Here is a 23,748-nt window from a genome sequence, read left to right as displayed (position 1 = left end):
AGAAACAAATTCTACTCCTATTTACAGTAAAGGTGACTCCAAAATGACACAATACATCATTTACCATTCATTTCTATTGGGCACAGAACAACCTGAAACCCATCCAAAACAAACAGCAAATGCATCCATCAAGTTTGTAGAGTCACAAACGTATATATTTTTTTGACAAAATAAAATAATTTTAGGGCGTAAAAGAGTCACAAACCTGATCTAATCACAGTGGCTGAATAAGTATCCAATTGTCATACTTGAGTAAAAGTAAAGATACCTCAATAGAAAATGACTCAAGTAAAAATACAGTAAAATACTACTTGAGTAAAAGTCTAAAAGTATTTGGTTTTTAATATACTTAAGTATCAAAAGTAAATGTAATTGCTCAAATATACGTAATTATCCTATTTTTTTATTCCTTACATTAAGCAAACCAGAAGGCACCATCAAATCTTTTTTTATGGATAGACAGGGGCACACTCCAACACTTAAACATCAATTACAAATTAAGCATGTGTGTTTAGTGAGTCTGCCAGGTCAGAGGCAGTAGGGATAACCAAGGATGTTCTCTTGATACAGTAAGTGCATGAATTGGACCATTTTCTTATCCTGCTAAGCATTCAAAATGTAACGAGAACTTTTGGGTGTCAGGGAAAATGTATGGAGTAAAAAGTGTATTAGTTTCATTCGGAAAGTAATGAGGTAAAAGTAAAAGTCATCAAAAATATAAATAGTAAAGTTCAGATACCCCCAAAAATTACTTAAGTAGTACTTTAAAGTATTTTTACTTAGTACTTTACACCACTGTGTAATCATTGCGTGCTAGGAACATGGGACCAAAAATTCCACTTTGACTACTTTCATACACATCTGAATTTGTCCCAATACTTTTGGTACTAGGGACTATGTACAAAGGTGCTGCAATTTCTAGATGGTTCACCTGATATAGATGAAAATACCCTCAAATTAAAGCTGTCAGTCTGCACTTTAATAACCTCATAGTCATTGTATCATTTCAACTTCAAAGTGCTGGAGTACAGAGCCAAAACTAAACAAAAATTGTCACTGTCCCAATACATTTGGAGCCCACTGTATATATACAATGTACAGGCAATGATTCACGAAATTAGGTACTTTGAAAATGTTTTCATACCAATACTGTCGGGTAAACAGAACCATAAATCAAACGCATAGTATACTGATGTGGGACCAGTTCTTAGATGAAACAATCACGAGTCCACAATGTGAACATAGAAGGAGATGAAAGACATTTAACCAACAACCCCAGAACAAACAGAGAATTTGTTACATGTGTAGGCTCCAGTTGTAGAACTATGAGGACAGTCAAAGTCAAACACAAACCAGGCGTCCAGAGACAAGTGGAGAATGGAGAGGAGACAGGAGAGCGAGTTAAAACAAGACAGAGGACAAAGAATGGCTTGTCCAGGGCCTGTCTGCCATCAGCCCAGAGGGTAGGTCCGGGGGGCACTTGTTTGAGGGGCTCTCATGATAAATAGCCCACTACCTGATTCTGTCACAATGTCTGCCACTTGGAGAATAACACGGGTCATGGCAGAGGTTTGACACTGTGGCCTGAAGAGAGGGACAGCTAGGGCTCTCAACATGGTCATTCATCTGAACCATTCAGAATTATACAAGATGACTATATCTTAAAAGGGCTATTATAGGATAAATAAATAAAACACTCTTCACAGTTGTCTTTACTGAGATGTTTATTTGTAAGCATTAATCAATCATGATTAAGACACTGGGTCTAAGGACCCATATTCAAGTTTTGCACAAAAAGTGTCAAACAATCGATGACAGTGATAAATGTGAACCAAATGAAAAGGAAACAGATGACAACATGTTAATATAACTAATTTAGACGTTTTAATTATTCCTCGCATGAAAGGCACCAGACTGGCAACATTGTGCCTGCCACCTGCCCTCCAGTGGTTGGGCATAGCATTTTTTTTTATTCGTGCCGGGTTTTACGCACTGGAAATACAGATGACAGTTTTATACAACTCAATCTCCCATATCATCTCTCACTCACACGCAAACCTGTGCTCTCCCTATCCCCCCAGAACCTGCGCTGCCCTCTTAAAATAAGCAGTGGGGGAAAATATTCAAAGCCTTCCACCTCCTCTCAACCACACACACACACACACACACTTCTAGAGCGCACTGTGAAAACTTTCCCCTGCAACTGCTGAATAGGTTAGTGCCTGCGACAGGACAGCGCCGAGTGGGAAGAGACAGTGAAAGCGGAACGCATAGCCGGTTACTAGCTGCCTGGGGTTCGGGAATGGCGGATAGTCGGAATGGTCCATTCCCTCCTTCCGAACCGCACATGTGAACCGAACCCCGTCTCCTGCGGGTCGATTTTGTTACGTATTAGGAGGCAAAGGACAGTAAAGAGCGAGAAAGAGACGATTGACGTATCTAAGACAGCCTGTCGACACCACTCTCCTCTCATCTCGAGATGGTCTGCGCGCCAGGACATCGATGGTTCCTACTTACCGCTCTCTTGCACGCTGTTGCACCCCTGGACATCCGCGAGAGACCAAGGCAATGTGACCCACCGAAGTCGGTGAGTTGTGCCCGATCGTTACGGCTACATGGTCTTTACCTGTTTCAGTAATGTCTTAAGGCAATGTCAAACATAAAGATGTCCTTGAATGGATAGCCTTCTAGCGAAATAGTTAAAGTTAATTGCAAATGTCGGCCTATGTGTCTAGCCTTGCATATAACAGCCCCAAAAGGCTATAGCAAATGATAAGACAAAATAAAAATAAAAGGATGTCCTATTTCTGAGTCAAATAAATGCACTTTGCTTAGACAGTGTTCCTGAATTAGTTGTTTCTATGTGCAACGGTAGGCCTACAGCAACAACAAAAAAAGTGAGATATTGTGTTGTTATTGGGTTTTGAGTAACAACCAAATTAACAATGAAAATAGCAACTGCGTTTTATTGTCATGGAAATATTAACATGCTATAATAACTACTTACACGTGTAACAAGAACAATAATTATGTTCTTACACGTGTAACAAGAACAATAATTATGTTCATAGCTACTTTATTAGGCTACCCTATTATTTTCTATTATAGCACATGTATTATTAGTAGTAGTAGTAGGTTATTAATATGATTATTATTAGGTTATTTTTATGTCATCATATTTTATTAGGATAATCCATTATTTCAAAGATTCCTAGAATTGAAAGATTTTCCAATCAGCAAAATTGCTTCCAATGGCACTTGACATATTCCGGTGTTTCCTCACAGAAACATGGGCTTGAAAATATGGAAGCAGTTGCCAAGCGAAATATCGTCCGCCAACCCTATGCCTGTTTATGTGGCAAAATAACGTGGGGAACACCCACCGTTGACCCACTGTTGATTTAACATTTATTTGTAAAAGTTTCAGTGACTTTTCAAAACTGATCAAGTTTCAATTAAACACGACCTATTAAAACAGCTATCGGCCATATTTGCAATATTATGGAATGGGCTCAATAGCCAAAGGGAATTCATTTCAGTGTTCTCTTATCTGGTCGGGACCGTGTTGCACTCGCTCTCGTCTGTCTTTATCGCAGTGTGAATTTATCATCAGCACAAGAGATGAATCAGAGGGAACTTAATTAGAATCATGACTGGACACAGTGCGTGCCACACGCGCACATCGCTGGCTTGGGTATGCTACAATTTCCCAGATATTAACGCAATAAGTCTGAACTGAAATTACATGACTCCAGCACGAACGTTAATAACATATAATTTTAACCGGGCATGATGTTATCTATTAATAAAATACAAATGTTATAATACATTATTGAAAATATTTATCAGGGATGACTTGACAGTATTGCAACAACATAGTCCACAACATTATTTTATTTGTAGTGTTGTCAATCTGTTTCATCATCTGTGATAATGGCATTATTGTCAGATATTAACTGTAGAAGTGTCCCCCCTTAAGTGTGATTTCTAATACGCCAGTACAAAGCTCTCTGTTTTGTGTCAAAAGTAATTAATTAGCCAATAAAATGGAGGTGCTCACGTCAGTGCTCCAGCGCGAGAACTCATAGAAAACACCGCGCGAGGAAAGGAGAGGGCCTTTTCTCATCAACGTCTGTATGGACTGTATGGACAACTGTCCTCGTTCGATCAGACAGTAGACTCCGTGAACTTGACGAACATTCTTAGACAAGTTAATGATTAACAAATTATATGTAGGCTACACATTTGTCAAAATAGAATCAAAGTATGATGTTTAGAGAGCGGTCATCATCTGTGGATTTATTTTGTGTACTTAGGCTATGTGAATGTCCAATGTGGAATTAATTTCCAAATAAATGTTTTATTTACACGTCTGAGATGATGTGTAAACATTTCAGTAAAAGACAATGCTCAATACAAAGATTGTGTGAGAAAATAATTCTAATTTAATTTATGAAAATAACAAACCCTTGCAAAAGTAATAATATTTCCAAAGATTTAATGTCTTTTGGCAGGGTTTTGAAATCCTTTAGAAAATATTTTCTAATATGACAAATGTACACTGGCAGCATGACATTACAATTGCTATTTCAACTGGGGAAATGTTAATTGAAATACATTAGGAGCATGTGAAGTTAATAACATTATATGCACTTCTAAGCCTACCAAATGCTTCTATTTAATTTATTCCTCTCCCATTTTGACCAGGCTTTCCATTTGGTTTAATAACACTAAAGTGGGTTTCTCTTCGGTCCAATGTTAGTGTACTATACTGTTAACTCCAATGAAAATAGATCAATTTGAACAGAATCAAGCATTTCACAAAATAATAGTTTGTCCATAGTTAGAGTTTGTTGTGCAATGCATACATCTATCTAAGAACTACTTTGATAGTCACTTTGATCATTTCATAGTTATGTTGCTTGTTTACATTTGTCCTCATTCCCATCACAACAGCATCTCAATGATTTGCATGATGTTTTGCAGAGCTATGGTCTATGAGTGTTTTTGGAAACAGGGCATAATTGACCCCTATGAAATCTCTGGAATGTTAATGAACTGCAAGTAATAGACACATGCACAGTCCTTTTTCCATTTGATCACAATTGTATAGTGTTTAGTAAACCAGATACATTAGCCACGTCTGACCAAATTCTAATCAAAGGCCTATGTGTGTGCATTTTGATGTTTGTGTAGGCTATCTGTTCCAATGAATGTTGCAACAACAACAAAACAATCCTCAAGTAAAGAATATACCAGATAGGTGGATTGCAGCAGTTTCATATGGTTCATTATGTTTATACTGCTGTAACAAGCGTTGAAAAGCTTTCCAGTTCCACAGAGGCATTGGCAGCACAGCTATGCACCTCGGCAATACACTGTGGTCTGTTTACAAGGAGAAAGCTTCACTATAAACTCGCTGCCTCAGAACAGCAGACAGACAGAGAGCAGCATAGTACAGCATAGTGGAAGCTAGTTAACATGGTTTCATTGTGCCCCTGTCTTTATCTGGAGATTACAGTTCATCAGATTCTATTGCATTGACCTGTATCTCAGCCAGATGTACTAAAAAGGCTGTTTTGAATCTCTTAATCACAAAATGTAGTTTAAAATGTACTATTGCAGATAGCCTTAACTCAGAAGGTTATGTTACTGTATTCCTAATGCTGATAGTCATAATCTCTCCCTCTTCTCGTCCTTCTCCCCCTCAACCTCCCTCCACTCCCATAGCAAAGTGACATGAACTCATTCCTCTGGACAGTGAAGCACCCAGCTCCCTACCCTCCATCCTATCTTTTTGGGACCATCCATGTTCCCTACACCCGTGTATGGGACTTTATCCCAGACGTCTCCAAACGGGCCTTCCAAACCAGCGCCAACGTATTCTTCGAGCTGGACCTGACCGACCCCCTAACTATCTCCAAGCTGACCAGCTGCCAACTGCTGCCCCACGGGGAGAACCTGCAGACCCTGCTGCCCCGGGACCTATATCGCCGCCTCAAACGCCACCTGGACTACGTTAAGCACATGATGCCCTACTGGATGACGGCAGACCAGCGGGGCCGGGGGCTGTACGCTGACTACCTCTTCAATGCCATCGCAGGGAATTGGGAGAGGAAGAGGCCTGTGTGGGTGATGCTGATGGTCAACTCTCTGACGGAATCAGACGTGAGGTCGCGGGGAACCCCCGTACTGGACCTGTTCCTGGCCCAGGAGGCCGACCGCATGGGGAAGAGGACAGGAGCGGTGGAGCGGGTGGAGGAGCAGTGTCACCCCCTCAACGGACTCAACTTCTCCCAGGTAAGAGATGGGACTACATGGAGGGGGAGGGGGTTGGACATGATCATTGGAATGGGGGATATATGATTGCTGGATTCATTTTGTTGGTGGCTGGGGGCTGGAGGTTTGTGGATTTAGGGGAAGGGAGACGTCTTGGGAGGAGATGGTGGAGAATGTAGATGACAATGGGAGGAGAAAAATAGTACTAGAGATGGTATGCTTCAAAGCTTTGTAGATGTTTTAAAGTTATGAATGTTCCTGAGCCTTACAAAACAAACAGACATGAGAGCTGAATCAGCTGACTAGGTGTCAGGATGATAGATGTAAGTCATAAGTTAGTGAAGGTGGGAGTGTGGGAGGGGTAGCTCTCTTTTTCCTGGGCTGAATGCTTGTCTGTGTCCTCATGATACTACCACTGCTAGTATCTTGCTCTGTAACTTAACACTGAAAGATGGACAGAATAGCCTAATTACTTGATGACATAAACATAGGGAGTATCCTTGTTTTATATCTCCTTGGAAGGGCTGTAGAGGACAGGCAACATGGAGGTCTAAATAAATGATGGCCCAGGAAGGGTTAGGCAGAGGTCAACTCGAGTATATTTTTCCAAACTCTGGGAGGTCCAGGTATGTCTTTGATGAGCTAGGACTGGGAGGATGTTCCCCTGTAATTTATGCTCATCCGTGTGCTCTCTGGTCCTCAGAGAGTGACATACGCACACACACACACACACACACATTCATGGATACATACACACACATACACAAGCACACATACACGAGCACACACACACACACACACACACACACACACACACACACACACACACACACACACACACACACACACACACACACACACACACACACACACACACACACACACACACACAGTGTAACAGAATCTCGGAGTGCCTGGGCCTCCATGTGACAGGCTACGAGGTTCCTGCGCTAATTTGAGAGGCACTGGCCCCACACAGCTTCTCCTCTTTCATCAGGACCTCCTAACTACGCTGTCAAAGAGCAAACACACACGCACACGCACACATCCTACTTTCCCTAACCCCTAACCCTTACGGTTAACCTAACCCTTAACCCTAACCCCTAACCCTTAACCCTAACCCTAACAGTTAACCTAACCCCTAACCCTAACCCCTAACCCTTAACCCTAACCCTAACAGTTAACCTAACCCCTAACCCTAACTCCTAACCCTTAACCCTAACCCCTAACCCTTAACCCTAACCCTAACAGTTAACCTAACCCCTAACCCTAACCCATAAACCCTAACCCTAACAGTTAACCTAACCCCTAACCCTAACCCCTAACCCTTAACCCTAACCTAACAGTTAACCTAACCCCTAACCCTAATCCTAACCCATAAACTCTAACCCTAACAGTTAACCTAACCCCTAACCCAACCCATAAACCCTAACCCTAACAGTTAACCTAACCCCTAACCCTAACTCCTAACCCTTAACCCTAACCCTAACAGTTAACCTAACCCCTAACCCTAACCCATAAACCCTAACCCTAACAGTTAACCTAACCCCTAACGCTAACCCTACACCTAACTCCTAACCCTAACCCATAACCCTAACCCTAACAGTTAACCTAACCCCTAACCCTAACCCCTAATCCTAACAGTTAACCTAACCCTAACCCCTAACCCTAACAGTTAACCTAACCCCTAACCCTAACAGTTAACCTAACCCTAACCCCTAACCCTAACAGTTAACCTAACCCCTAACCCTAACAGTTAACCTAACCCCTAACCCTAACCCTAACAGTTAACCTAACCCTCCAACCTAACTGTATCCGTAACCCCGAACCCTAACCCTAACTCTAACTCCTAACCCTAACCCTAAACCTAACTCCTAAACCTAAACCTTACCCTAACTCCTAACCCTAACCCTAAACCTAACTCCTAACCCTAATTCCTAACCCTAAACCTAACTTCTAACCCTAATTCTAACCCTAATTCTAAACCTAACCCTAAAACTAAGCCGTAAGCCTAAGCCTTTTTCCTTGTGGGTACCGATGAAATGGCCTCACTTCTGGTCCCCACAAGGATAGTAAAACCAAAAACGCACACACAGTTGCCTTGCACATTCGTGGGAACCTGGAACACAACTGCCCTACATCAGAGCAATTTTGCAAAGTCAAGGCATGCACTGCTTCTCAATGTAGTAGTATACAGAATACAGTGATAATTTAAGGGGTAGTTTCTAATGACCATACCTGGAGCTAATACTATACCAGTACAACTCTAAGTGTCATTCCTGTTATTTGGTCGTCACTAGTTACCACCGCCACAAAGTTGTAAACCTTGCCTATTTCTACAATTTCTCTTCTTAAAATCTGATTTGAAACCTAACGCTAACCTTAACCCTAACCTTAACCACAGTGCTAAACTTATGCCTAACCCTGACCTTAAATTAAGACCAAAAAGCTCATTTTTGTTTTAATACATTTTTACGATATAGCCAATTTTGACTTATATCCAATGAAGACTTGAGTAAATCAACAATACAAAGTGTTGGAGGACTGCCTGCCTTTCTGTTGTTCCTGGGAACAGACCATTTTATGAGGCAGGTGTATTGTTGGATACCATTTGTGTTGTTGGAGGTTATTTTCATAAAATCTGGATAATGAATAACTTAAGTTAAACTGTGTAGTAGAATGGACTTTTGGACTTTTGAGCTCAAACCCCCCCCTTTCCAAATGGTATGAAATAAGTTCAAAGCCTTAAATGAAAGTGACATGGAAACAATTATAGTCAATTATTATAATTTGAGATATAATTTGAACACTATGGTTGATTGAATCTCTCTATATGGTTGATTGGAACAAAGATGAGGTCAGATAGACTGAAAAAAGTGAGAGAGAGTGAGAGAGAGAGAGAAGAAAAGTACAAGAGAGAGTGAATGAAAACGAGGGAGGGAGAGGAGGGAAAGAGTGATGTGCATCATGTCAGTGCGAACCCTAATCTGAAACATGAGCTCCAACTTCTCTGGTGGGAGATCTGACTTGGGAACAGTTCCAAACCCTGCCGGCCCACATTATTATTTTTTCCCAATAAAAGTAGCTGCTTACAATATCCTGTAACTTGCTGCTCCCGCATCGCCAAGAGGGTCTCCGAAACATAAAGGCTGGTGATTCATCATCTGCCATAAGCTTTTCATAGGCACCTGGCCCCTGCACAGTCAGTGACCTAGAACTGTGTAGCTTGACCTGGGGCATGGGCTAGCCCTAGTCAGCCTCCTCTCCCCTCCCTGTCCTTCGGCTTCTCAGCATGGGGACAGAGTGGCGTCACTGGCTCAGCCATCGCTCTGGGTCCCCCGACCTCACAGAAAGTCATCTGTCCGGATGAGCGGTGGAACTGACAAAAAGTCCACCCCCCTCGTTGAGTAGTGCATCCTGTGGCAGCTCAGTGATGGAGGTAGTGGTACAGGGGCAAGTCCAGTGTGGAAGCTGGGCTGCTGGGCCCTGAGAAGTTGGCGCTGGGCCCTACAGACAGAGCTTTGGAGCTCTCACAGACCTGATAACACTTTGGTTTCTGTGTGCAGCAGCACTGAGGCAGCAGTGAGGCTGTGGAAACAAAGGCAGAGGGAGAGCATGTTTAATCTCCAGAGCTATGGAGGGCGATGCAGGCCTACAGCTGGGTGGGCCAGCCAGCACCAAACTCTCTCCAAAGGCATGCTATCTGTACCGAGGGGGAACCTGTGGAAAGCCAGGCCGTCTAGAGGGGTGCAAGCTGGTCACCGACCTTTGTGAGAGTGTCAACAACAACCACACAACCGTCTCCCTCCCACTCCCTCGGCTCAGTGCGTACTTCTATATCTACATCTAGACCAGACCTTCTGCTGCCTGCTACTCTCTCTGCCTTTCAGCGTCTGGCCTGGTGTATAAATACCCGTATTTATTTACTCTGGGTCACATTGCAGCCGAGGCACAGGCCCTTGTCGGGGGGAGATGACATCACAGCTGTGACCCACCTCTAACCCTGAGCGAGGGTTAGAGGTGGGTGTTGGCGGGGGGAGTGAGCCGTGAGCAGAATCCGTGAGGAGACTGCAGTCTGTGGGTGAGAAGCTGAACTCTCAGGGGCCCCAGAACAGAACAGGCTGGGTTACTGGGCTATTTTCACTGTGATCTGAAGAGGGAGGGCAATATAGTTGGCTCCACCCACACACACATTCATGAACACGCAGAAGTGCAACACACACCCACACACGCACGCACGCACGCACGCACGTGCGCGCACGCACACACACACACACACACACTCCCAAGTCTCCGCAGTTGTATTGTCACCTTAGCAGGGCCAAATCTAGTTTCTCCTCAGCAGGAGTCATGGTGGCAAGGAGGTGCCCGGTGGTGCACTGTGACAGAGACGTCTATTTCAATCAGAGTTTTGTTTCTCTGGTTTAATGGTATGGGGTGAAGATTATACTCTGAGATGGTACCCTGTGTGACCAGGGAAATGAGGAGCTCACTTGTCTCGACAGGGTCAGGGAGATCGCCGACGAAGACGAGCTGTGTTCAAAACACATCACCCGGGTGTCATGTCAAATCATGACAGAACACTTCTCATTGTGTTCATTGGACTCTGTCATATAAATAATGCATATTTAAAGGGAGGAATTAGGTATCTTACCAGTCTATATTCAAATATTTACATTCCATGGCTGATGAGTAAGGATGGGTCTGGAGCGCTCCTCTGGCCGCAGGGCCTGATGACGAGTGATGGAAAAAACAGTCATCTCCTCTGCTCTGCTCTGCTCTGCTCTGCTCCCTAACCTCCTGGCTTCTTCTGGCTCCATGTTCCCTCCCTTTGTCTCCCTCGCTCTTTTTCTCTCCATGTCCTGGGGCTCTCCTTGTCCCACTGCTGAACTGTACACACCTGTATCTGCACACACAGAATAGAAGAGGAGACTAGGAAAATATACTGTAGTGCAAACACAGGGCCTCTCCTACACTATTGCTTCTATGGTTGGTACTAAGACGCTGCTACTACACTGCTACAATGTTGTTATAATGTTCAGAAAAAAACTCTACAAAGGAAACACTGGTAGACGTACAACATCCATCCTCTTTTCGAGTGAAGTTAGAGAACGACGTCAAGCCTTGTACGACTCCTAGTACAAATATGTGGAAAACTGGCAACAGGTATCAGACAGGATATCTGTTGGCAGGCGGGCAGAGAGGAGGGGAGGGCGGGCAGAAGGCTAACCAACCAACCACTGCTCTAATGACTTAATTGGCTGCTTAATGACTAAATTGCCCTCTGCTATCCAGAACCACTTAGACTATTATACACTGTCCAGAACAGAGGCTGAGGGCAGAACCCAGTGAGGCGGAGAGAAAGGCCAAACGTAGATGTGGAGTGAGGCGTGAGTAGCTAGTGATGACTGTGGCTACTGGATATATTTTTGGGTCATCTGGGTCCATTTTCAAGTCTGTGGAAGCCTACAGTGCCTTCAGTATTCATACCCCTTGTTCCACATGTTGTTGTGTTACATCAGTCAAAAGTACCAGTCAAAAGTTGGACACACCTACTCAGGATTTTTCTTTATTTATAGTATTTTCTACATTGAAGAATAATAGTGAAGACATCAAAACTATGAAATAACACATATGGAATCATGTAGTAAACAAAAAAGTGGTAAACAAATCAAAATATATTTTAGATTTTAGATTCTTCAAAGTAGCCACCCTTTGCCTTGATGACAGCTTTGCACACTCTTGGCATTCTCTCAACCAGCTTCATGAGGTAGTCACCTGGAATGCATTTCATTTGACATGTGTGCCTTGTTAAAAGTTCATTTGTGAAATGTCTTTCCTTCTTAATGCGTTTGAGCTAATCAGTTGTGTTGTGACAAGGTAGGTGTGGTATACAGAAGATAGCCCTATTTGGTAAAAGACCAAGTCCATATGATGGCAAGAACAGCTCAAACAGAAACAACAGAAACTAACTTTTCAAGATCAGGACTATACACTGAGCGTAAATATATATATTGATTGCAATTATTCCCGAATGAGTGAGCGTTCATGTGCAAAGGTTTAGCATTTCAATTGTTATAATTATCAACTTTGGTGTCTTATCTCAGTCGACCCCCACTTCCCTTTTGTCCACCAAGCCGCGATGCCAGTTTAGCCCACTAGTGCACATTCCCCTATCATTTCCTTGTAACCATATCTACTGTTTGTTTATGCCTTTCTGTGAGTACATAGTTAGTAAATAAATGATTTAAGACAATTGATGTATTGATGACTCATAGTGAAGACTGGGTTCGTGCAGATAACCAACAATTTATGACGTTTGGAATGAGACTAACGTGAGGTAAAGAATAATTAATTAATCAGAAGACTAAGTGATCAGATTAAAATATCTGAAAGTTATATTAGGAAAATTATAACTTTGTAATCTGAATATTTACCTTGGTGCCCTGTCTTCCTAGTTAATTACAGTTACAGTAAATTATTAAGTAGGTTATTCACGTAATAATAATTACAGATAATTTTTTATAAAGATTCATCTTCAGTTTAATGATGCCAAAGACACGACAGTTGTCTTGGTAAGGAACTCCTGCACAGGAAGTTGGTGGTACCTTAAGTGGGGAGGACGGGCTCATGGTAATGGCTGGAGCAGAATATGTGGAATGGTATCAAATACATAAACACATGGTTTCTTTCATGGTTTCCAGGTGTTTGATGCCATTGCATTCGCTGCTTTCCAGTCATTATTATGAGCCATCCTCCCGTCAGCAGCCTCCACTGAACTCCAGTGGCCTTGGCCTTGTGTTTGAAGTTATTGTCCTGTTGAAAGATGAATTTGTCTGTTGGAAAGCAGACTGAACCAAGTTTTCCTCTAGGATTTTTCCTGTGCATAGCTCTATTCTGTTTCTTTTCATCCGAAAACACTCCCTTCCTTGTCGATGACAAGCATACCCATAACATGATGTAGTCATCACCATGCTGTAAAATATGAAGAGTGTTACTCGGTGATGTGTTGTATTTGCCCCAAACATAACATTTTGTATTTAGGGCCATTAACATCATTATCCCAGAAACCCTAGACCCACTACAATTTGCATACCTCCCCAACAGATCCACAAATTCCCACCTGGACAAAAGGAAAACCTACGTGAGAACGCTATTCATTGACTATAGCTCAGCATTCAACAACATAGTGCCCTCAAAGCTAATCACTAAGCTAAGGACCCTGGGTCTATACACCCCCCTCTGCAATCCTGGACTTCCTGACGGGCTGCCCCCAGGTGGTAAGGGTAGGCAACAGCACATCTGCCACGCTGATCCTTAACACAGGGGCCCGTCAGAGATGCGTGCTCAGTCCCCTCCTGTACTCCCTGTTCACCCATGACAGCATGGCCAGGCCAAAACAATGACAGGTAAGGGAATCAGCCTCAAAATCCTTCATCAGTGATTTGAAAACACCAATCGGGACAAGATCTTCCAGTTTAAAAGTATTTTGTAAGGTGTTCCAAGATGATGGCGCAGAGTACATAAAGCCCTTTTACCAAATTCAGTTTGGACATTTGGAACAGTTAGCAGGATAAAGTCCAGCGAATGAAGAGAGTACCCACCACATTTCTGAACAATAAAAATGCACAAATAAAAAGGTAGTAAACGCAAAATGGCTTTGTAAATAAAAGTTTACCAGTGACTGAGCCTACGAGTGACTAGAGAAGGCCAGCCAACCCTGGTATACAAAGTGCAGTGGTGTGTAAGGGTTTTGCAGTTTAAAATAAATCTCAAAGTGCCATGGTAAAGAGTGTCAATTGATCTCAAACACTGAGCGGAAGCATTCATATACAGTGCCTTGCAAAAGTATTCGGCCCCCTTGAACTTTGCGACCATTTGCCACATTTCAGGCTTCAAACATAAAGATATAAAACTGTATTTTTTTGTGAAGAATCAACAACAAGTGGGACACAATCATGAAGTGGAACGACATTTATTGGATATTTCAAACTTTTTTAACAAATCAAAAACTGAAAAATTGGGCGTGCAAAATTATTCAGCCCCTTTACTTTCAGTGCAGCAAACTCTCTCCAGAAGTTCAGTGAGGATCTCTGAATGATCCAATGTTGACCTAAATGACTAATGATGATAAATACAATCCACCTGTGTGTAATCAAGTCTCCGTATAAATGCACCTGCACTGTGATAGTCTCAGAGGTCCGTTAAAAGCGCAGAGAGCATCATGAAGAACAAGGAACACACCAGGCAGGTCCGAGATACTGTTGTGAAGAAGTTTAAAGCCGGATTTGGATACAAAAAGATTTCCCAAGCTTTAAACATCCCAAGGAGCACTGTGCAAGCGATAATATTGAAATGGAAGGAGTATCAGACCACTGCAAATCTACCAAGACCTGGCCGTCCCTCTAAACTTTCAGCTCATACAAGGAGAAGACTGATCAGAGATGCAGCCAAGAGGCCCATGATCACTCTGGATGAACTGCAGAGATCTACAGCTGAGGTGGGAGACTCTGTCCATAGAACAACAATCAGTCGTATATTGCACAAATCTGGCCTTTATGGAAGAGTGGCAAGAAGAAAGCCATTTCTTAAAGATATCCATAAAAAGTGTTGTTTAAAGTTTGCCACAAGCCACCTGGGAGACACACCAAACATGTGGAAGAAGGTGCTCTGGTCAGATGAAACCAAAATGGAACTTTTTGGCAACAATGCAAAACGTTATGTTTGGCGTAAAAGCAACACAGCTCATCACCCTGAACACACCATCCCCACTGTCAAACATGGTGGTGGCAGCATCATGGTTTGGGCCTGCTTTTCTTCAGCAGGGACAGGGAAGATGCTTAAAATTGATGGGAAGATGGATGGAGCCAAATACAAGGACCATTCTGGAAGAAAACCTGATGGAGTCTGCAAAAGACCTGAGACTGGGACGGAGATTTGTCTTCCAACAAGACAATGATCCAAAACATAAAGCAAAATCTACAATGGAATGGTTCAAAAATAAACATATCCAGGTGTTAGAATGGCCAAGTCAAAGTCCAGACCTGAATCCAATCGAGAATCTGTGGAAAGAACTGAAAACTGCTGTTCACAAATGCTCTCCATCCAACCTCACTGAGCTCGAGCTGTTTTGCAAGGAGGAATGGGAAAAAATGTCAGTCTCTCGATGTGCAAAACTGATAGAGACATACCCCAAGCGACTTACAGCTGTAATCGCAGCAAAAGGTGGCGCTACAAAGTATTAACTTAAGGGGGCTGAATAATTTTGCACGCCCAGTTTTTCAGTTTTTGATTTGTTAAAAAAGTTTGAAATATCCAATAAATGTCGTTCCACTTCATGATTGTGTCCCACTTGTTGTTGATTCTTCACAAAAAAAAGACAGTTTTATATCTTTATGTTTGAAGCCTGAAATGTGGCAAAAGGTCGCAAAGTTCAAGGGGGCCGAATACTTTCGCAAGGCACTGTATAAAATCTCCCTCCCTATAGGGAGGAGGTCAGAGACCTGGCGGTGTGGTGCCAGGACCACAACCTCTCCCTCAACGTGATCAAGACAAAGGAGATGATTGTGAACTACAGGAAAAGGAGGACCCCATTCTCATTGACAGGGCTGCAGTAGAGCAGGTTGAGAGCTTCAAATTCAAGTTCCTTGGTGTCCACATCACCAACGAACTATCATGGTCCAAACACACCAAGACAGTCGTGAAGAGGGCACGACAACGCCTATTTCTCCTCAGGAGACTGAACAGATTTGGCATGGATCCTCAGATCCTCAAAAAGTTCTACAGCTGCACCATCGAGAGAATCCTGACTGGTTGTATCACCGCCGCGAATGGCAACTGCTCACCCTCCGACCGCAAGGCAGTACAGAGGGTAGTGTGTATGGCCCAGTACGTCACTGGGGCCAAGCTTACTGTCATTCAGGACCTCTATACAAAGCCGTGTCAGAGGAAGACTCCAGCCACCCAAGCCACAGACTGTTCTCTCTGCTACCGCACGGCAAGCGGTACCGGAGCGCCAGGTCTAGGTCCAAAATGCTTCCTAATAGCTTCTACCCCAAGCCATAAGACTCCTGAACAGCTAATCAAATGGTTACCCAGACTATTTGCATTGTCCCCCCCCATTTTTACGCTGCTGCTATTCTCTGTTTATTATCTATGCATAGTCACTTTACCTCTACCTACATGTACATATTACCTCAATTACCTTGACTAACCGGTACCCCCTCTATATAGCCTCACTACTGTTATTTTATTGTTGGATTTTCTTATTACATTTTTTTATTTCTTTATTTTTTGCTTCAGTTTATTTTAGTAAATACTTTCTTAACACTTATTTTTCTTAAAAGGTTAAGGGCTTGTAAGTAAGCATTCACTTACAGTGAAAGATCGACCGGTGTAGACCGGCGCATGTGAAAAATACGATTTGATTTGATATAGTTAATTTCTTTGCAAACGGGAGGCGTGTCTTATTGCAAATGGGAGGCGTGTCTTATTGCAAACGGGAGGCGTGTCTTATTGCAAACGGGAGGCGTGTCTTATTGCAAACGCGAGGCATGTTTTGGAGTATTTTATTCTGTCCACGCTTCCTTCTTTTCACGGTCATTTAGATTATCATTGTGGAGCAACTACAATGTTGTTAATCCATCCTCACTTTTCTCCTATCACAGCCATTAAACTCTGTAACTATTTTAAAGTCCCCATTGGCCTCATGGTGAAATCCCTGACCGGTTTACTTCCTCTCCGGCAACTGAACTAGGAAGGAAGCCTGTATCTTTGTAGTGACTGGGTGTATTGATACACCATTCAAAGTGTAATTAATAACTTAACCATGCTCAAAGGGATATTCAATGTCTGCTTTTTTTATACCCATCTACCAATAGGTGCTCTTCTTTGCGAGGCATTGGAAAACCTCCCTGGTCTTTGTGGTTGAATCTGTTTCAACTTCAATGCTTGACGGAGGGACCTTGTAGATAATTGTATGTGTGGGGTGCAGAGATGAGGTATACAAAAATCATGTTAAACACTATTATTGTGCACATTTTTACTCCTGAACATAATTAGCCTTGCCATTACAAAGGGGTTAAATACTTATTGATTCAAGACATTTCAGCTTTTCATTTTTAATTCATTTGTAAAAATGTCCTAAAGTGTAAATCCACTTTGACATTATGGGATATTGTGTGTAGGCCAGTGACACAAAATCACAATTTAATCCAAGTCTGTAACAACAAAATGTGGAAAAAGTCAAGGGGTGTGAATACTTTGTGAAGGCACTGTATGAGACTGTATGTCTATTCTAAAGTTAGCTTCATGATAGATCTGTATCCCTGTCGTCTGGAGAAACACCATGTCCCCTCTAGCATTTCTGAATACCTGGCCAGAGGAGAGGACCTCGATCAGTAATGAATTCAGCACATTGTCACTGAGCAAAGTGCTGTTGAGGTAGCCACTATAATGAGACAGAGTGGGCTAGATAGAGTGCTATCCCATACCGTTGGGTTCCCAGTGCCAAAATCATCATTTTTTTGTATCCCACATTCCTGTTTTAAACAGAGCACTGGTTCCTACCTTTACTTTAATGGCCTGATGTCACGCTATGGGTCATCCTCCTACGCCTGCTCTTTCTCTCAGAGCTGACACTCTCTCCTCTTTCTCTCTCTTTTGTGGGTCTCGTCTCCTCCAGCCAGCCCAGGTCTGTGATGTATTAAAGGGTGTCACACTAACCTCTCCTCTCTCTGTCTCCTCTCTCTCTCTCCTCTCTCTGTCTCTCCTCTATCTGTCTCCTCTCTCTGTCTCCTCTTTCTGTCTCCTCTCTCTGTCTCCTCTCTCTCTCCCCCTCTCTCTCTTCTCTCACTCACTCTCTCTCCCTCTCTCTCTCTCTCTCTCTCTCTCTCTCTCGCTCTCTCTCTCTCTCTCTCTCCCTCCCTCTCTCTCCCTCCCTCTCTCTCTCTCTCTCTCTCTCTCTCTCTCTCTCTCTCTCTCTCCCTCCCTCTCTCTCTCTCTCTCTCTCTCTCTCTCTCTCTCTCTCTCTCTCTCCTCTCTCGTTCTCTCTCTCTCACACACACCACAGTGACCAATGCAGTTGAAACACACTCACATACAGATGTATGATGTATTTCCTGTTGGTGTTCTCACTGTACCTCTGGGAAGAGGCATGTTTTTTCCAGTCAGGGTGGGTTGGTTGGTCTGTAGAGGCGAAGCCACGGCAGGGCCAGGCTAAGCAGAGGCCCTGCCAGATTGAACACTAGCCCACCCAATCAGGCTGGCTTAAAATATATAAACTCTAGCTAGTCACAAGTTATGGCAAAACAAAGTTCACTCATGCGCTTTTTCAAATAGCCACTGATGGAGGATGAAGACACAACACCTGCTCCACTACCTCCATCGGCCGAGCCCAATCCTTCAGCCGTCGTCGGCCCTTTAGTAGGCTAGCTTGTGGTCCCATGAGGAGGTTTGTATGGCTACTGCATCGACTTCCACAGCACAGCTAGCTCACCATCCCCCGGCCTGCCTCATTTTCAATTTTATTGGCTGGAATACAGTTCGACTAGGGATGCTGTTTTCTGTAAAATGTGTAGACATTTCCCCAATGCCACTATGGAAGGCCAATACATGCTTCAAGCACCAGGCTAGCAAACCTCACTCTTTTGTACTGGATACATTTGAAGGCTACAGTTCAAGCCATCGCTATCAAAGCCTGGGTCATGTTTTAAATCAATCTATTCATTTGTAGAGAAGAATTGTGATCATGTCAACGGGGTTCTGGACATTGTTATGTTATGCGCTAAACAGGACATACAGTTGGAGTCAGAAGTTTACATACACTTAGGTTGGAGTCATTAAAACTTGTTTTTCAACCACTCCACACATTTCTTGTTAACAAACTATAGTTTTGGCAAGTTGGTTAGGACATCTACTTTGTGCACGACACAAGTGACACAGCTTGTAAAATTCCAGAAAATGATGTCATGGCTTTAGAAGCGTCTGATAGGCAAATTGACATCATTTGAGTCAATTGGAGGTGTACCTGTGGATGTATTTCAAGGCCTACCTCCAATCTCAGTGCCTCTTTGCTTGACATCATGGGAAAATCAAAAGAAATCAGCCAAGACCTCAGAAAACAAACTGTAGACCTCCACAAGTCTGGTTCATCCTTGGGAGCAATTTCCAAAATGCCTGAAGGTACCACGTTCATCTGTACAAACAATAGTACGCAAGTATAAACACCATGGGACCACGCAGCCGTCATACCGCTCAGGAAGGAGACACATTCTGTCTCCTAGAGATGAATGTACATTGGTGCGAAAAGTGCAACTCAATCCCAGAACAACAGCAAAGGACCTTGTGAAGATGCTGGAGGAAACAGGTACAAAAGTATCTATATCCACAGTAAAATGAGTCCTATATTGACATAACCTGTAAGGCCGCTCAGCAAGGAAGAAGCCACTACTCAAAAACCACCATAAAAAAAGCCAGACTATGGTTTGCAACTGCACATGGGGACAAATATGGTACTTTTTGGAGAAATGTCCTCTGGTCTGATGAAACAAAAATAGAACTGTTTGGCCATATTGACGATTGTTATGTTTGGAGGAAAAAGGGGGAGGCCTGCAAGCCGAAGAACACCATCCCAACCATGAAGCATGGGGGTGGCAGCATCATGTTGTGGGGGTACTTTGCTGCAGGAGGGACTAGTGCACTTCACAAAATAGATGGCATCACGAGAAAGGAAAATTATGTGGATATATTGAAGAAACATTTCAAGACATCAGTCAGGAAGTTAAAGCTTGGTCGCAAATGGGTCTTCCAAATGGACAATGACCCCAAGCTGGATTGTGGCAAAATGGCTAAAGGACAACACAGTCTAGGTATTGGAGTGACGATAGATTAATGAGTCCAGACATTCAACACAAGCTGCTTGGGACGGCAGCCTCCCTACTATTGCACAAGATCAAAGCAGAGCTCTGGGAATCGCCAAGCACCTATCACTATAATATCTCTTTTGAGGATGCAGAATTAACCATGTTTATTCAGCAACTGCTTCGAAAAGTCAGGGGAGGTCAGGAATTCCCATCCCTTATTGACGTTTTGGACAGCTGCAGTCCTGACATTTTCCCTAACATCAATAGACTACTAAGTGCCATCATCACCCTCCTATGACTGCATGACTGTTAAGAGACTATTCTCCCCTACAGGCCATATCAAAACATCCAGCAGATCTTGAATGCTGACTGCACATATCAACAATCTAGCCCTGTTGTCCTTTGAAAGGGAACTCAGTGACTCTGGACTATAATTAAATAATTGTCAACACCAAGCTATACATTGTGCTGTAAAACGTGAAACACAAGAATGGTAAGTCTGAGTAGTGTTTATTTATGATTTAGCATAATGTTTTCATGCCTTCCTTGGTAGGCCAGGCCTATTTGTGTTTTATTTAAAAAATGAGCTACTGTATTCATACCCTGCATGATATGAGGCTATGTATGATGTGTTCATGTTTTCACGCCTACTTTGGTAGGCCAGGTTTATGTTTGCTGATTCAAGTGAGCTAGTTAGTGTATTCCACCCGCCGTGGTATTATGTTTCATGATTTCATTTTTCATGCCTGAATGTCTGTAGAGTAGCATTTTATTATTCAAAGTGAGCTATTCACTTCATATGTAGTACAGTTCAAGATAGCCCGAAAGTGTTTGTATTGTAACATGTGTGTCTGTTTTTATGTGGCAAAAAGTGTGCATTTTGGGCTTAATGAAAACACTTTCGCGGCTTTCTATTCCTGCTTGCTTTTTTGTGCAATAAACTGTTTGCGCATATTCCAATCCAGTGCCGAGCTGGTGTCTGGCGGATGCGCTGACCATGGTCCTGGAATCCACCTGTGGTGCCTGTACTGTAGACTGCTCCTTTGAGTGGGAGTGGCAGATCTGATCTGATAATATGTTGATTATTTCATGAGTTTGGACTGAACACTTCATCCATTATCTGTATTTTGTGACAGTATCATTTTTCCCATTTTATCACTGCACTTGTCTGCTGCTGTATAATCTCTCTCTCTCTCTCTCTCTCTCTCTCTCTCTCTCTCTCTCTCTCTCTCTTCTCTCTCTTCTCTCTCTCTCTCTCTCTCTCTCTCTCTCTCTCTCTCTCTCTCTCCCTCTCTCTCTCTCTCTCTCTCTCTCTCTCTCTCTCTCTCTCTCTCTCTCTCTCTCTCTCTCTCTCTCAATATGTTGTTGATAGACATGTTTTGCATTTCATTATGTTTGTTTACTGTCGGACATGGACTCAGACAGTCGGCCTGTTTTGTTAGCAGTGTTGTAAGCGGTTGTGTAGTTGCACATTTGCGCTGCCTACTTGGTAATAGTCTAGGGCTTGTTTGTCAAGGGAAATTGTTGTATTTTTTTGGTCAAATTTATTCTGTGTTATGTGTTAAATGATGCAATGTGATTGCACTCATTTTTACTTAAATATGTCTGGGTATTTTTGCTGTATTTCTGCTGGCAAATGTATGCCCAGCCACACAGCAATTTCTACCTCCACCACTGGTTATATGAGGTAGCGGCTGATTGATTGCAGACAGGAATGTGACTCAGTGATTTCCTGAGCATCCAAAGTTTCCCTGCCTGGAACCATGTTGTCTGTCAAAGCGTGATAAGTAAACATCTCAGATCCAAATCACATACAGTGCCTTCAGAAAGTATTCACACCCCTTGACTTTTTCCACATTTTGTTGTTACAGCCTGAATTTAAAACAGATTCAAATGAGATGTTGTGTCACTGGCCTACACACAATAACCCATAATGTCAAAGGGAAATTATTTTTATAGACATTTTAGCAAATTAATTCAAAATGAAAAGTTGAAATGTTATGAGTCAATACGTATTCAACCCTTTTGTTATGGCCTAAATAAGTTAGAGTAAGGCCACATACTAAGTTGCATGGACTCACTCTGTGTGTAATAATAGTGTTTAACATGATTTTAGAATGACTACCTCATCTCTGTACCCCACACATACAATTATCTGTAACCACCTCACATTGCTCTCTATAACTGGGTGTTGGTGTGTTGTTGTCTGTGCACAAATGCTTACATTTGTATGTCTATCTGAGACTCATGAAATGAAGTGTGTGTGTGTGTGTGCATGTGTGTGTGTGCACGTGTGTGTGTGTCATAGGGAGGCTTGTCAGGGCTTACAGGAGCGTAAGTGGAGGCCTCTCACTGAACCCTGCTTTAATATGTTCCATGCGTCTCTTCCCTCTGTGCCCTGTCCCCAGGTATACACACCCAGAGGCACTTCAGCTTCGCTCACCCCCACCTCACACCCACTATCAACTCCTTCCCCCTCAACACTCTGAAAGCGTTTCAGGCCTGACTCTGCACCTCTGTACAAGTCGTGTATTATTAAAGAGGAACTCAAACTGCCTCAGCTCTGAGTCTTTTCCTATCCGGAAGATAGGGGTCCATAACTGTTTGAGGGGTATTTAGCAGGGATGCTCTTAGACTGACCCTTTTTTTTGTTCCATCAGTACTGATTGAGGTCTCAGCCTAGACTATTCCTCTACTGCCACTGACAGAGTCAGAGTGTTCATGACTCGGGTCGTCCGTCCTCCCCAACCCCCAGACTGATGTGCAAACCGCCAGTTGGAGCTCTTGAAACTGAGCTTCTCTTGTAAACATTTACTGGGGTGCACATAAATCCTCTGATTCCCGCTGTACCCCCGCGCAACCACATGGATCAACGCCCGTCCCCCCTATCCCCCTGTCTCTCCCCAGGCTAGCAGGATGGGAGGCGGGGAGGTTAGGAGACAGGCTACACTGACATTAACAAGGCCTCAAACACACAGGCACTGGTACTAACTCACTGAGGTCTGTGGGGAGAAGTGACAGCACAGCAGTTAGCCCAAAGCCCATGTATCCCTGTTTAAAAGCAGCACTATGTTCAGATGTCTTCATTGAGTGTTTTATGAGAACACACTGATCCCTGGGTCCATCTTGGCTCTGGGTTGACCCAGTAATGGAGTGGTGAGGTCAGGGCTGGATGGGATAGCTGCACTGCTCACCATTGTCAACATCATTGTTATCAGTAGGTAGGAGATCCCTCACAGTGATTTGAGGAAGGTCATGTTGCACTCCCCATCCTGTTTCTGTAATGGATTGGCAAGGGTGTAACTAGAACACACTTATATTATAAGGTGTACCCTGTGGGAATGTGTACACACACCATTGCAGGAACGCATTCATATTCAGTACATGTTCAGTACATGTCTGTGTGCGTTCCTGTGTGTTTGGCTGCATTTGAAATATCAGGCCAGGTTTTTTTAGAAGTACACAGTTCAGCATGGAGGTAGCGTTTAGAAACCCGATCCCAAAACAACAGCAACTCAGGCCTTCAATGGGAAGACTTAATACCACAGAAAAAACGCTACGACTATGAAAGTGTTTCACTTTGTTAAAATCCCAACTGCTAATCTCT

At 43.1% G+C, this 23,748-nt stretch overlaps 1 protein-coding gene across 1 annotated transcript in view; it reads left to right on the top strand.

Moving 5' to 3' along the window:
* Positions 1-2,066: 2,066 nt before the first annotated feature.
* LOC112240987 (metalloprotease TIKI2) overlaps positions 2,067-23,748 on the top strand; it is a 91,084-nt gene continuing 69,402 nt past the window's right edge. Inside the window, exons 1-2 of the mRNA XM_042309251.1 lie at positions 2,067-2,587; positions 5,731-6,300. Of these exons, the coding sequence (XP_042165185.1) occupies positions 2,480-2,587; positions 5,731-6,300 (678 nt within the window). The 5' untranslated portion in view covers positions 2,067-2,479. The remainder of the gene's footprint in view (positions 2,588-5,730; positions 6,301-23,748) is intronic.

Source organism: Oncorhynchus tshawytscha, linkage group LG01, assembly GCF_018296145.1.
Source record: "Oncorhynchus tshawytscha isolate Ot180627B linkage group LG01, Otsh_v2.0, whole genome shotgun sequence".
Classification (NCBI taxonomy): Eukaryota; Metazoa; Chordata; class Actinopteri; order Salmoniformes; family Salmonidae; genus Oncorhynchus; species Oncorhynchus tshawytscha.
The sequence above is the reverse complement of the archived record's forward strand: the minus strand, read 5'-3'. Positions and strand labels throughout refer to the sequence as shown.